This window comes from Magallana gigas, chromosome 3, assembly GCF_963853765.1.
Source record: "Magallana gigas chromosome 3, xbMagGiga1.1, whole genome shotgun sequence".
NCBI classification, from domain to species: domain Eukaryota; kingdom Metazoa; phylum Mollusca; class Bivalvia; order Ostreida; family Ostreidae; genus Magallana; species Magallana gigas.
In genome coordinates, this window is record NC_088855.1 from 47,169,998 (window position 1) to 47,182,934 (window position 12,937).

General features: G+C 33.1%; 1 protein-coding gene across 5 annotated transcripts in view; it reads right to left on the reverse strand.

Moving 5' to 3' along the window:
• LOC105338840 (dynein assembly factor with WD repeat domains 1) overlaps positions 1-12,935 on the reverse strand; it is a 29,582-nt gene extending 16,647 nt beyond the window's left edge. For 2 of the 5 annotated variants that reach the window (XR_004598795.2, XM_034459342.2), the window contains exons 1-9: positions 12,776-12,935; positions 11,851-11,974; positions 11,268-11,505; positions 9,995-10,116; positions 8,378-8,504; positions 5,098-5,219; positions 3,835-3,924; positions 2,472-2,558; positions 752-840 (exon numbers count right to left, since the gene is read on the reverse strand). Coding sequence is in view for 4 of the 5 variants with exons in the window: in XM_034459342.2 (XP_034315233.2) it covers positions 752-840; positions 2,472-2,558; positions 3,835-3,924; positions 5,098-5,219; positions 8,378-8,504; positions 9,995-10,116; positions 11,268-11,505; positions 11,851-11,974; positions 12,776-12,889 (1,113 nt within the window). In the remaining variant the exon portion in view is untranslated. Of the gene's footprint in view, positions 1-751; positions 841-2,471; positions 2,559-3,834; positions 3,925-5,097; positions 5,220-8,377; positions 8,505-9,994; positions 10,117-11,267; positions 11,506-11,821; positions 11,975-12,775 lie in introns of those variants that run through there. The other 3 variants (XM_066080065.1, XM_034459343.2, XM_066080066.1) reach the window with 3 other exon arrangements.
• Between the last annotated feature and the right edge of the window lie 2 nt (positions 12,936-12,937).

Sequence of the window (12,937 nt, forward strand, 5' to 3'; positions counted from 1 at the left end):
GATCTTTTTGCTACCTTTGGTTGAAACTAGCCAAGTGGATCTTTAAAAAAGTCAAAATTGTAAACAGTTAACTATAGAACCTACCCTTGGCAAAACAAGATGCCAGACAAAATTTGACGATTATGTTGTTTGTAATATTCATAAATGACAAACATTTCCCTGAATTTAAAGGCTAGCTACATGTATGCTAATATTTACAAAAGTCCTTGTGGAAAACAACATGTTTTGTACATGTGCAATAAACACACAAAACTAGCTGTCATGCAATTAAAAGTTGCATGCACTCATATCTGTAAGTCAGAACAAGCTGTGTTCTTTAATATCTTGACTGGTAAACAGATCAAAGAATGTTGACAGAGTTGTCAATACTCTAAAATAACCAAGCAGATGTTCTCTCTGTTAAAACCCATATGCTCTTTACTTTTACGTCTTCAACCAATCCTATTTTTGAAAATTTTTAAAGTACATTTATTCTTTACAGTAATTACCCCTGGTTCTAAATTTATTCACTTGAAAAGTTAGTACATGCTGATTTGCTCAAAGTCACATGACTTGTTTTAACTAATTAAAACATGTTTCCTTCATTATCTATACAATATTTTATTATGAAAGAGACATAAAGGATTGGACAGCAATCACTTCTTACCAATACACTCTCCATTTGATAAGCCTTACAAGATCTCAGCCAAACAGCAATCAGGATTGAAGCTTACCTATTGCTTATTAACACAAAAGGATTAAAGTTACCCACCTGAATTCCAGACACACTGTCTGCAAAGGCACGCAAACTCTGCAAACTTTTGCTGGATTGCACATCCCATGTCTCAAGTTTTCCTCCATCTAAATAAATCAATCAATATGTCCAATGTACAAAATAGCTTCACCAAGAGTACCAACAATATGAAGAACATAAGCTAGGATTGTCCAATCCAAAAAAATATCTGGCACCTTGCTTATTAAGGAGTCTCGGGGGAGAATGTTTCAAATATATGATTTCCTTTAATTTTTTTTACAGTGAAATGCCAACTTATGAGAAAACTATGTGCAAAATTTATAGTAAATTGACCGGATAGTTTATCTGTTTGCCGCGCTCAAATTTTGGTCGTATGTCCGATTCATCACCGACATTCTATATAGGATTATATAGGAAAATGAGGGTTTTCATTTTCAATTTCATATTTAAAAAATTACAAACATACGATTTTCTTTTAATTTTCAGCGATGAAAGGTTAACGTATAGTAAACTTTTTGCCAAATTAAAACGAAATTGATCAGATGGTTTTTATGCTATCTGCCCTCATAGCTTGATTCTATAAACGTGCCGTGCCAGCCATTTTTACATATAGAAATGTATATAAAAAAAAAAGATGTTTACGAATCAAATTCAATTTTTTTATAGTAGACGAAAAATACCTTTCCACTCACACAGAACGTAGAAGGATCGCGTATATGTTTTTATTTTGCAAAATATAGTTTTGATTTTAATTATTGACACTGCAATAGAAAGTGCACGACGTTTATTTTTGTCCGACAGTAATGCGCAATACCCTGCGCAGAGGGCGCAAAATTTTAAACCCGCTACCGACCTCAAATCTGTTTTTTTTTTTCTCTTGAAACATAATATGTGTAGCTTGAATGTCAAGTAAGGATACAGATATCAACCTATATTGATGTGAAAGTATCAACTGGGCAGAATGCTTGCATTCAAATTAAATATCAATTACGCTAAGACTCCAAAGTAACATCATTAGAAATACAACAATTGATTCAAACACCAAAACTTGAATCATTAAAATAACATGATTTTAAACAAAAGAAAAGCTGTGTCAACCAATTTTTTTAGTTTTTGTTAGAATAATTTGGATTGCCTAACCTGGAATGCATAGGATTCTTCAATGTATATGTATTGTGTTTATAACCGTCATCTAAAAGCTGCTGTTACAATTATACAGTCAATGTTCTGGTATAAAAATCGACAACAATAGATACAACGCTATAACTATATATATAACTTAGCATCACAAGCACCTGACGTTACATATTTTTCACCAAATGAAAATAAATACTCTATATTATTAGATACAAGGTATTTATTCTTATTATAAAAAAAGTACATAAAGTTGGGTGCCTGTGCTAATTAAGCATTGAACAACTGAATGTATTTTTTGTAAAATAAAGGGAAATGACTTAAAAATGAATAACATGATACACTAAATAACAGAAAATAAGGAAAACAAATTTCATTAATTTTCATTTCAACAACTAAAATATGTCATCATTTTCCTTAAACAATTAGACCTAACCTAATGTTACGTCATCTGAGGGTGTGAATTGGGATTTAAAACTGCACACTAATGGATACATTTACAAAAAGCAGATTTGATTGAAAATGAAAAAAGGAGACACACGATGATTTGTGCTCAAAGTCAACAGACCGTGAGACCAAAACCAAAAAGTTGAGGTTAATTTACCTGAGCCTGTTATGATGACGGATGCACTGTTGTGGTAGCCCACACACGTCACAGGACTAAAGGTGTAGGTTGATCGCCGAACCTCTCCTGTAATAGTACATGTATAGGGGCATCATTGATGTTGACAGGTCACAATATAGAAAAGGAAAGCTAACTTTCAATAGAATAACAAATTTAACAACATATTGAAAAAGATGATTATTTTTTCTTATGTTTTTCATCAATTTGAAGATAAGATAAAGAGCTTGAGTGGTAAGGATTGGATGACCGTAGCGACATTAAGTAATGAAATTTTTAAGTGGTCATGACATGATTTAAAAAGATACAAAGGTTGAGAACTTTTAAAAATATTCAAGACAATATTCCAACAAACAGGAAATATGCATATATCCTGTCTCATCTTGTATAAATACTATAATATCGCACTTTTATTCTATCTTTCTAAGTTTTCAATTTCAATTATGTTAGAAAAATAAGGTTTTGTGTAATGTTGGTTACATACAAATTTTGTTTGGTTAGTAGCAGTATGAACAACTATTGACTCTGTTAACATGCTGTCAATAGACCCTTTCATGGTAACTGGGGTACTGCTCTTTTGCAGGGCAAAATGACATTGCTTGGTGAAATATAAGATAACCTCAATTGTTGCAATTAAGTCATTTAATTATCTATCTACTAAAACTTTGGCAAAATATATTAATTTGCCCTGCAAGAGAGCAGTATCGCAGTTATCGTGAAAGGGCCTATGTCAAGTTTTCTTCGGTGTAAACAATATTCAAAATTCATTTGTCGACCCTGAATTGTCTTCTCTATAAACATGCACTACCTATGGCTGATCCTGATCCAAAGTAATTGTGGTAACAATTTTTTTCAGTATTTTTTCTTAATTATCTGTAAACTCCGAATCAAACCCAAGGAATAAATATCTGCGTAAAATCGCGAGAAGCACTAATCGCAAATTTTAAAATATTGCTTTTATTTTTCGGACATGTGTTCACAACATAAAACAAAGAGACAAATTTGGCATTCGCGATTTTATGTTCTCGCGATTTGATGGAAAATGGTTGAATCGCGGAATTAAGTACTCGTGTAAAATAAGGAATCTATAGTATCAAAAACTAAAAGTATACATGTAATGCCTATCTCTATGGGGCATATCTGTCAACTAAACTGCAAATAACTTCTTATCTTAAAAACTGCAGGAACGGTCAAAAGGGGTAGCCCCCTGCCTGCCTGTCTGCCATTATCACCATTTCAATATTAACCAGATTTTTCCTACCAAAAACCAGGTTGAAAAAAAAATTGATGTAAATTAGGACTTTCAAGGACCTGAAACAAAAGTTATTTATCACAAGGACCTTACCTGTGGCACTGCACCACAACTTGAAGCTACAATCTGAAGAACCACTGAGAATCAGCTGTCCTTTTGTGGATGGAAATCCGGCTTTCTTACCTACAAAATTTGTAACCAGAAAATCATATACTGGTAATCAATGATCACATGGTGTCCTTGTGAAGCTTTCGGCTTTTTTACACCCAGCTGCCAAAAGTATGTCAATTTTTTTCTTTTCACTATATATTTTATTGAAAACCAACATTTTTCAAAGAATTGTTAAAAAGAAACCCGTTGACCACATTGAAAATACTTGGATTGATAGATTAAGAATTTCTTTTTTTTATTTGCATCATATATACCGGGTAGATATTTTTCCGATCTTCTGTTCCTGAGATTTAATATCAATAATCCAAAGTAAGATTTTTTTGGCTGGCATATTGCAAAGAATATATAGTTGGGGTTTTAAAAAATATTTTAGCTACAGTATTGTGTTTAAAATATCAAATTATACAAATGAGTTTTCAAAGTATGCCAAAAAGTGGAAATTGAATCTACCAGGTACTGTAATCGATATGAACTTCTTCAAAACCTGACAAAAAATAAGACCAGAAAACCTTTTGAAAACAAGTCTTATTTTCAATGAAATATATACGGAAAAATAAAAAAACTGAAATACTTTTGGCACGAGTGTAAATAAAAATCCTCCTGGCACAAAACAATGCATCCTTACCAAAAAAATGATACATGTATTAACATATATGTATTTATCATCATGGGTGTTTTCATATTTTCATCAATATATTTCCTTAATCTTAATATTATAATATCAGCATAGACACTATCTTTCTTATAACTCAAAAAGGTATAAAGACTCACAGACCATAGTCATGAGTGGAACAGCTTTCAATATGATCTGAATAAATTTCACTATAACAAATATAGAAGATGATGATTTGTAAATGTACTTTTCTAACCCTTGCTAGGGTTAAATGAACATGCAGTTCCGAAAAGCAAGAATGTTCTTTCCATCCTTTAAAGGGACTTGGACACGATTTGAGATCAAAAATCTTATTATTATTTTTTATGTATTAAATTGTTTACTGGTGCATTATAAATGATTGACCAAAATATTGAATGTAAAAGTCAAGTTACAAGCAAGATACAGAGGTAAGAATTGGTTGTTATGTAAACAAAGCTTGAGTCTTATAGTTGTTTACAAAATATGTAATGTAGAGATTTACCATTTTTTAGACAAAATGACATGTAAAAAACAATTTAAACTTGACTCACAGATGTTATTGGAGGAGCTGGTTGGAATGAGGACCACTGCATTGACACCCCCTGTGTGTCCCCCTAAACTCCTGACCTCCCTCATCTCCTTCATGTCCCACACCTTCACCGTGGTATCTCGACTGTCAAAGAAAATCACAGCTTGTATTCATTCAAGATTATGGAGAGAGAAAACACAAATGAAAACCTTCTAAATTCTTCTATTTGTACAACTTATCAACACAGGTGTCTCTGTAAAGAAGGTATGTTATGTAAATCTACATGTATTTGTTAAAGCTGGTTAGTCCGATTTTTTGGTTATTACAGTATCAAATAATTTTCCATACATATCAATTATCTTAGAAAGTTATTTACACCAGCAGAATTGGTCTTTTTTTAAAGTTAGAAATATTCAAAGTAAAAAAAAATAAAATTTCTTTTTGGGCAAAAAAAAAAAACCAAATCAAAATGCATCAGTGGAATATTAGAGAAGGCAACCACTTGGTTTTGTCCCCTGAATGATTGGGTTTATTCAACCCGCATGTTATGCATCGATTGTAAACAAAGCAAACTTCAGAAATATTAATAGCAAACAAAATGCACAAAGGTTTATTTTTTATTTGCCTAAACACTATGATATTCATTTATAGTGATGTCAAAGTCGTAATACAACCATACCGGTCTCGGCGTCAGGGGCGAATTTGCACATGAGGCAAAATAACGCAATACCCTTTTATGTCGTCTGTTTTGTTAAAAAATTTTGTACATAATTTTTTTCCATTGAAATTTTGTTAATTGACTGGGAAAGTAACTGCAATGTTTATTATTATAAACATACTTAGCATAACCATCGATTAAAAGCGTACACAAAATTTGACATTAAATTGGACCAAGCAGCTTTAAAAGCAAATTTTAACATGAGGCCCAGGGGCCACATCGCTCACCCGAGCAACAATTGCCTTAATTCTGATCAAATTAGCATTACAGTATCAAAATATCTTGACATCTAAGTACAGTAGATCTTGCTAAAAAAAATTGAAAATCTGCCAATTTTTATCCACCTCTTTCTTTTGGTAAATACCAAGCCCCTTTTGTTGTTGTACCTGTAAGAAGATTTTTCTCTATTCCTATATACCCCCCCCCATTTTGTGGCCCCACTTTTCTCTAGGGTATCATGGTTTCATCAAACTTATATCTGCATAACCTGTGCTTTCACACTAAGTACTGAGTTTTGGACCGAAAAACTTTCCCAGAATATTTTTAAAGATTTTCTCTATATATTCCTATGTAAAAATTCAAACCGCCGTCACGGCCCCGCCCTACCACTAGGGATTGTGATTTACACTACCCGAGGATGCCTCTACACAAGTTAAAGCTTTTCTGGCCAAATGGTCTTTAAAAAGAAGATTTTTAAAGATTTTCTCTATATATTCCTATGTAAAAATTCATTCCCCACTGTGGCCTCACCATACCAGTGGACTATTATTTTAATAAAACTTGAATCTATACGATTTGGAAATGCTTCCACTCAGATTTGGGCTTTCCTGGCCTAATAGTTTTGAGAAGATTTTTTAGAGATTTTCTCTATGTATAAAAATGTATCCCCCATTGTGGCCCCGCCCTACCCCCAGGGACCATGATTTGAATAAACTTGAATCTACATAACTGAGGATGGTTACCCGCCAATTTGAGCTTTCTTGGTAAAATAGTTTTTGAGAAGAAGATTTTTAAAGATTTTCTCTATATATTCCTATGTAAAACTTGATCCCCCAATTGTGGCCCCACCCTACCCCCGGGGACCATGATTTGAACAAACTTGAATCTACACTATCTGAGGATGCTTCCACTCAAATTTGCGCATTCCTGGCCTAATAGTTTTTGAGAAGAAGATTATCTCTATATATTCCTATGTAAAACTTGATCCCCCCATTGTGGCCCCACCCTACCCCCAGGGACTAAGATTTGAACAACTTGAATCTACACTACCTGAAGATGCTTCCACTTTAATTTGATCTTTTCTGGCCAAATTGTTTTTGAGAAGAAGATTTTTATAGATTTTCTCTATATATTCCTATGTAAAACTTGATCCCCCCATTTTGGCCCCACCCTACACCCGGGGACCATGATTTGAACGAGCTTGAATCTACACTACCTGAAGATGATTCCATTATAATTTGAGCTTTTCTGGTTTAATAGTTTTTGAGAAGAAGATTTTTTAAGATTTTCTCTATATATTCCTATGTAAAAATTCATCCCCCTATTGTGGCCCCACCCTACCCCCGGGGACCATGATTTGAACAAACTTGAATCAACACTATCTGAGGATGCTTCCACTCAAATTTGAGCTTTCCTGGGCTAATAGTTTTTGAGAAGAAGATTTTTTTCAAAATTTTCTCTATATATTCCTATGTAAAACTTGATCCCCCAATTGTGGCCCCACCCTACCCCCGGGGACCATGATTTGAACAAATTTGAATCTACACTACCTGTGGATGCTTCCATTTTAATTTGAGCTTTTCTGGCCCAATAGTTTTTGAGAAGAAGATTTTTTTCAAAATTTTCTCTATATATTCCTATGTAAAACTTGATCCCCCAATTGTGGCCCCACCCTACCCCCGGGGACCATGATTTGAACGAACTTGAATCTAAACTACCTGTGGATGCTCCCATTTTAATTTGAGCTTTTCTGGCTCAATAGTTTTTGAGAAAAAGATTTTTAAAGATTTTCTCTATATATTCCTATGTAAAACTTGATCCCCCAATTGTGGCCCCTCCCTACCCCCGGGGACCATGATTTGAACAAACTTGAATCTACACTACCTGAGGATGCCTCCACACAAGTTTTAGCTTTTCAGGCAAATAGTTTTTGAGAAGAAGATTTTTGAAAAGTACCAACAAATTTTCAATAATTCTCAATTATCTCCCCTTTAAAGAGAGCGTGGCCCTTCATTTGAACAAACTTGAATCCCCTTTACCTAGTGGTGCTTTGTGCCAAATTTGGTTGAAATCTGCCCAGTGGTTCTTGAGAAGAAGATGAAAATGTGAAAAGTTAACAACGACGACGAGGACAACGACAGACAACGAAAAAATTGTGATCAGAAAAGCTCACTTGAGCCTTTGGCTCAGGTGAGCTAAAAAGCTAGTTGAATGAGACAATTTGTGGGGAATTCAATCATTGTGTAATTTGTGAAATTTTTTAGTCACACAAACAGTTTAAATTCCATGCTAATTTAGGACAATAGCATGAAAGACAACTAAACAACTCATATTTCTGATCATGAGTACTACAATTAACATGTACCTGGCAGTGACTAGCATGGTTCCTTGTATGTCTGATGATGTAATTAGGTCATTGTGACCTTCTAATTCTGTCACATAAAACACACTGTTTCTCCAGTTGCTCAAATCAAAAACTGATGGTGTGTTTTCTGAGAAAAAGATAAAATAATATTAGAAAACATAGCATTAATTCCAGCCTTGTGAAGGTCAACCAAAGTTGTACAGGAGGCTAAGTGGTCAACAAATTAACCATCAGATCTTCCTTAAACTTTGACATATGATATTTTTGGCCATAAATTAACAATTCATTAAAGAAAACATTTTAATTGCAAGCAGCTTGCAAGCGCAAAGCGACAGCAAGCAGTGCGAGCTCTAACAATAATGCCTGGGCGAAGAGAAAATTAAAACTACTGGACAGGTACCTTTGACATACTGAAAATTCTGTTGTCAGATTCATACCCACAATTCCGTGTAAATTGCAAATGACTACCAATGTAATGTTCTTGTGAGAACAGCTAAATACTATGTATGTTTAGAATTTCATGCATTTAAAAGATGAAGAAAACATTCTGCTAATTCTAAATATTGATTTGCAATTCAATTTATGCTACTGCGCTCACCCTAACAGTCTCACTGTAAAACATATTACCAGTATTAAAGCAAAGAAAAAATCCTATTTTGGTACTGGTATTTCAGCTTTAAAATTTGATCATTTTCATCTATCTTTACACAAAGTTCTTCTTAAAGACGTTAAAAAAGTCTAAAAATCGCCATGACCATCCCGGCCCTTTTGAAAAACACATCTACAATCATTTTACCATTGTGTCAAACAACAATCTTGGTACCATACTTTTTCTTTATATATTCCATCTCTGTAAAATGTTCTATTTTAATATTTTGTTCAGAATTCTGATCCCCTTCCACAATCAGTGAACTGCAAAACATATAAAACTTACTGATACATGATTTATTTCCAAGTGACTATGTCATATGCGGTAGACATTATTGTTTCTGAATGTAAGTTGGATTTACGTATTTGAATGTGGATTTACATGATTGAATGTTGGATTTTCAAGTTCCTGACAAAATATTATATTTGAGTTCATGTGTGGATTTAGAAGGGGGTCTTGGGATCTGGACCTCCTAGGAAAATTCAGACCTATGAAGAGGGCTTGATGGCTGTGGCCATTTTTAGACTGTATTGATCACCTTTAGAAGGAAAGTTTTATATAAAAGTACAGGAAAATACCCCAATTTAAAGGGTTAAATTTATGGATTATTTTTCTTTACTAACTAATACTTTATAGCTAAATAAACCATACCTTTATTAAAATCTCAGGTAGATCTGGTTAGTTTGTTCACTATCCAGCCTCCCTAATTCATACAGTGAAGTTGATGAAAATAAGCATCAGACCCCCGCCCCCCTCAGGGCAAACAAAATTATCCAAATAGAGCCCCCCCACCCCACCCACCTACCCACCCCAAAGAAAATGTCTAGATCTATGCATGGAGTTAATGTTAAATTTTAGCTGACTCACTCACTAGACTATTGGTCAGATTTACCAAATTTAAAATTAGATTGACTTGAGTAAATGTTGGACTTACCCAACTGAATCTAATTCACCTCATTATGACTTACCAGTATCTAACTGACTGTGTGACTTTTTGGACTGCTTTGATTTTGTCTTTTCCTTTTGTTGATTTTGGCTATCAGACACATTGTCTCCTCTAAGGGGTGTCCTTTGAGATACATGGTATGGACTGTTAAAATTGATATCAGAATTTAACTTCAATTTCATATTTCAACTCCAGGTATATATACTGGTACTTTGGTATGTGCATGTCAGTATCACAGGAATGCACCAATTACTGAACTAATAATAATTATTGCATATCTTTCAAAAAGTTCAATTCTATACATTTATTGAAAAAGGTTTTCCATAAGATTAATTTGCTTTATGCATGAACATTTCTAAAAGCAAAGTCCAGGGGTACTAACTTCACAAAAAGAGAGTAAAACTTTACTATTTAAAAAGAAAAAATAGTTGGGAACTATTCTTCCCCATAAACAGAGTATTTTAAAATTGAGATAACCCATATCTTATGTACTTAAACTTAACTATTGAATAGAAACATTAGAGAGGCTGAGATTTTTTACGTATATGTGTACATGTACTTTTTGTTAAATAATAAAAACTTACAAGCACACATATATGTAAGATAAATTATGTAATTGAAATTTATATTAGGTGTAGTGCGTAACCTGTAAATTTTACATATTAGAAAATAGCCTCCAACTGATGAAAAATAAGTGTATTTTGAAAGAAATGTAATTAAGATGGTGTAGTTTTCACATATGCAATTTTGGCCTTATAAATAACCAGTATAGTTCCATAAACTACCGGTAAACACTGAAAGAAATACATGTCTAAGGTTTCAAATGCCAATTTCAACGCAAGTTCTCATCTCCTTATACAATGCTTTATACCTCTGGTGCCTTCATAATCACACTTAAACTATTAAATGTCAGAGTATCCATGAAAAATCAACATAAATTAGTAGACGATAGATTAGAAAACGCAAACAATCTACCAAAAGTTTTATAATAACATATACAATAGTTTATACATTGTAACATATTCAAAATATATAGCAGAAACCTACGATTATTTTTTTTTATATCAGCGTTACTTTCTTCTCAATCAGTCATAAATGTTTCTAAAAATAGTTAAAACACCAGGTACAATTTCTATACTAAATTCGTAAAATAAATGCTTTTTTCATCCACAATTTTTTTTTATTTACCAAAGAAAAATCTACAGGTTCATAATTGCGTGTATACAAAAAAAAATGTTTTCAGGATTCACATAAAAAATCTGAACCTCTCAATTAATTGAATAAATGACTCTCACTTGTTTCTTTCTATCTCAGTTTCTCTTTCGGGTGTTAGTTTTGTTTGGTTTTGTTCTAGACATGCATCATCTGTACTGACTTCCTTCTCAACAGGTATATTATCCTCAGTGCGATCAGGTGTCGAGATTTCTTCACTGATTTCTACCTCCAGCCCTTCCACATCCACATAGGAGTCATCCTCCACATCCTCAGGGGTCACCAACGTCACATTGGTACACATGTCAGGGTCTGGAGGCTCTGTTGTGTAAGAGATGATGATTGTTATGAAGAGAGATATGGGCAAAAAATTATTGATGATGATGATGATGATGATGATGATGATGATGATGATGATGTAAAAGCATGATAACTTCAATCCATGATGAAATGATACATGCACGCACGCACACACAACATATTATCAAAGCCAAAGAATATAAAATGAGAAAGGCCTCTATATATTCTACCGGAATATAAATCCATAAATATATATCTTTATGAATCAACTACATGAACTAAATATTTTTTTTAAAATCCCCATTTGAAACATATTACAATTATACCTTCTACCTGCCTGAATACATACGATAGTAGACCACCGACCTTTTGAATCATCGCTGTTATTTGTCACATTTGATTGGGTTGAGGCTTCAAAACTCTCCTCAACATCCTCTGTTGTTGCCAACAAGCGTAAAAGATTATCTCTAATTGACCTTTTCTTTGATATCTGAAGAAAACATACCACACATGCCTAGATTTATCATTAATTATAGTACATCCATTTCATTTGAATATGATTTGCAATGCATAAGAGTCTCCCGGTAGAAGTATTGTTTCTGTATATCTCTCTAAAATGGTGAGCTAAAGCAAAAGAAAGCAGTTAGTATATAACCACCATTTTATGATAATGGCATACTGTTGTAAATTTGCCTGGCTGCTACATGCATGTTCATGTATGTGTATCGACTATATTTGTACGTGTAATCTCTCTTTTCGGAATTTCTCTCAAATAATTGTAATCTTGAAGTTCAGACAAAACTGATCCAGATTAACAATTTATCTTCCAATGAAAACAAAAGTGTAAAAATTAAAAAGACATTTAAAAGTGTTGATTATTAATTTTATTATATAGAAAATTTAGTTGGTTAGTAATTAATCTTCAAAATATAGAAAGTACGTGACTGTTAGCTAGTACAGCTGCTTCAAATTCATAACATATCTAACAGGACTTTAAAAAACCATGATGGTGCACAATAAAATTTCTAGACAATGTAATTTTCTTTTCTTCTTATTATTCCCATTGAAAGACTCTATAGAGAAAGGGAGGGGGAGATTACAAATACATGTGCCAGGTATAGGGAATTATATTTTCGAACTCTCATTAAACAATACAAATATGATTAAACACCTCATATTTAAATTTTGATGAATGTGCAAGTGATTATTTTTTGCCTCTTTAAGTTTAACATGGTCATTTCACGTGTCGGTGTGAAATTGTTTCAACATTATGTCTGTGTATAATAAATACTTTTAACAATTCTTCATCGAGTAGGTCCCCGTCTTTTCGTTCCAAATTTTCAATTTGTCTTAATTTTTTTCTTAGTTTTCGTATTTCTAAGGCAGCTGAAGTTCTTGATGCCATCCCAAATCTTGAAACTTATTGTACATATTGTCAAACATAAATATAGAA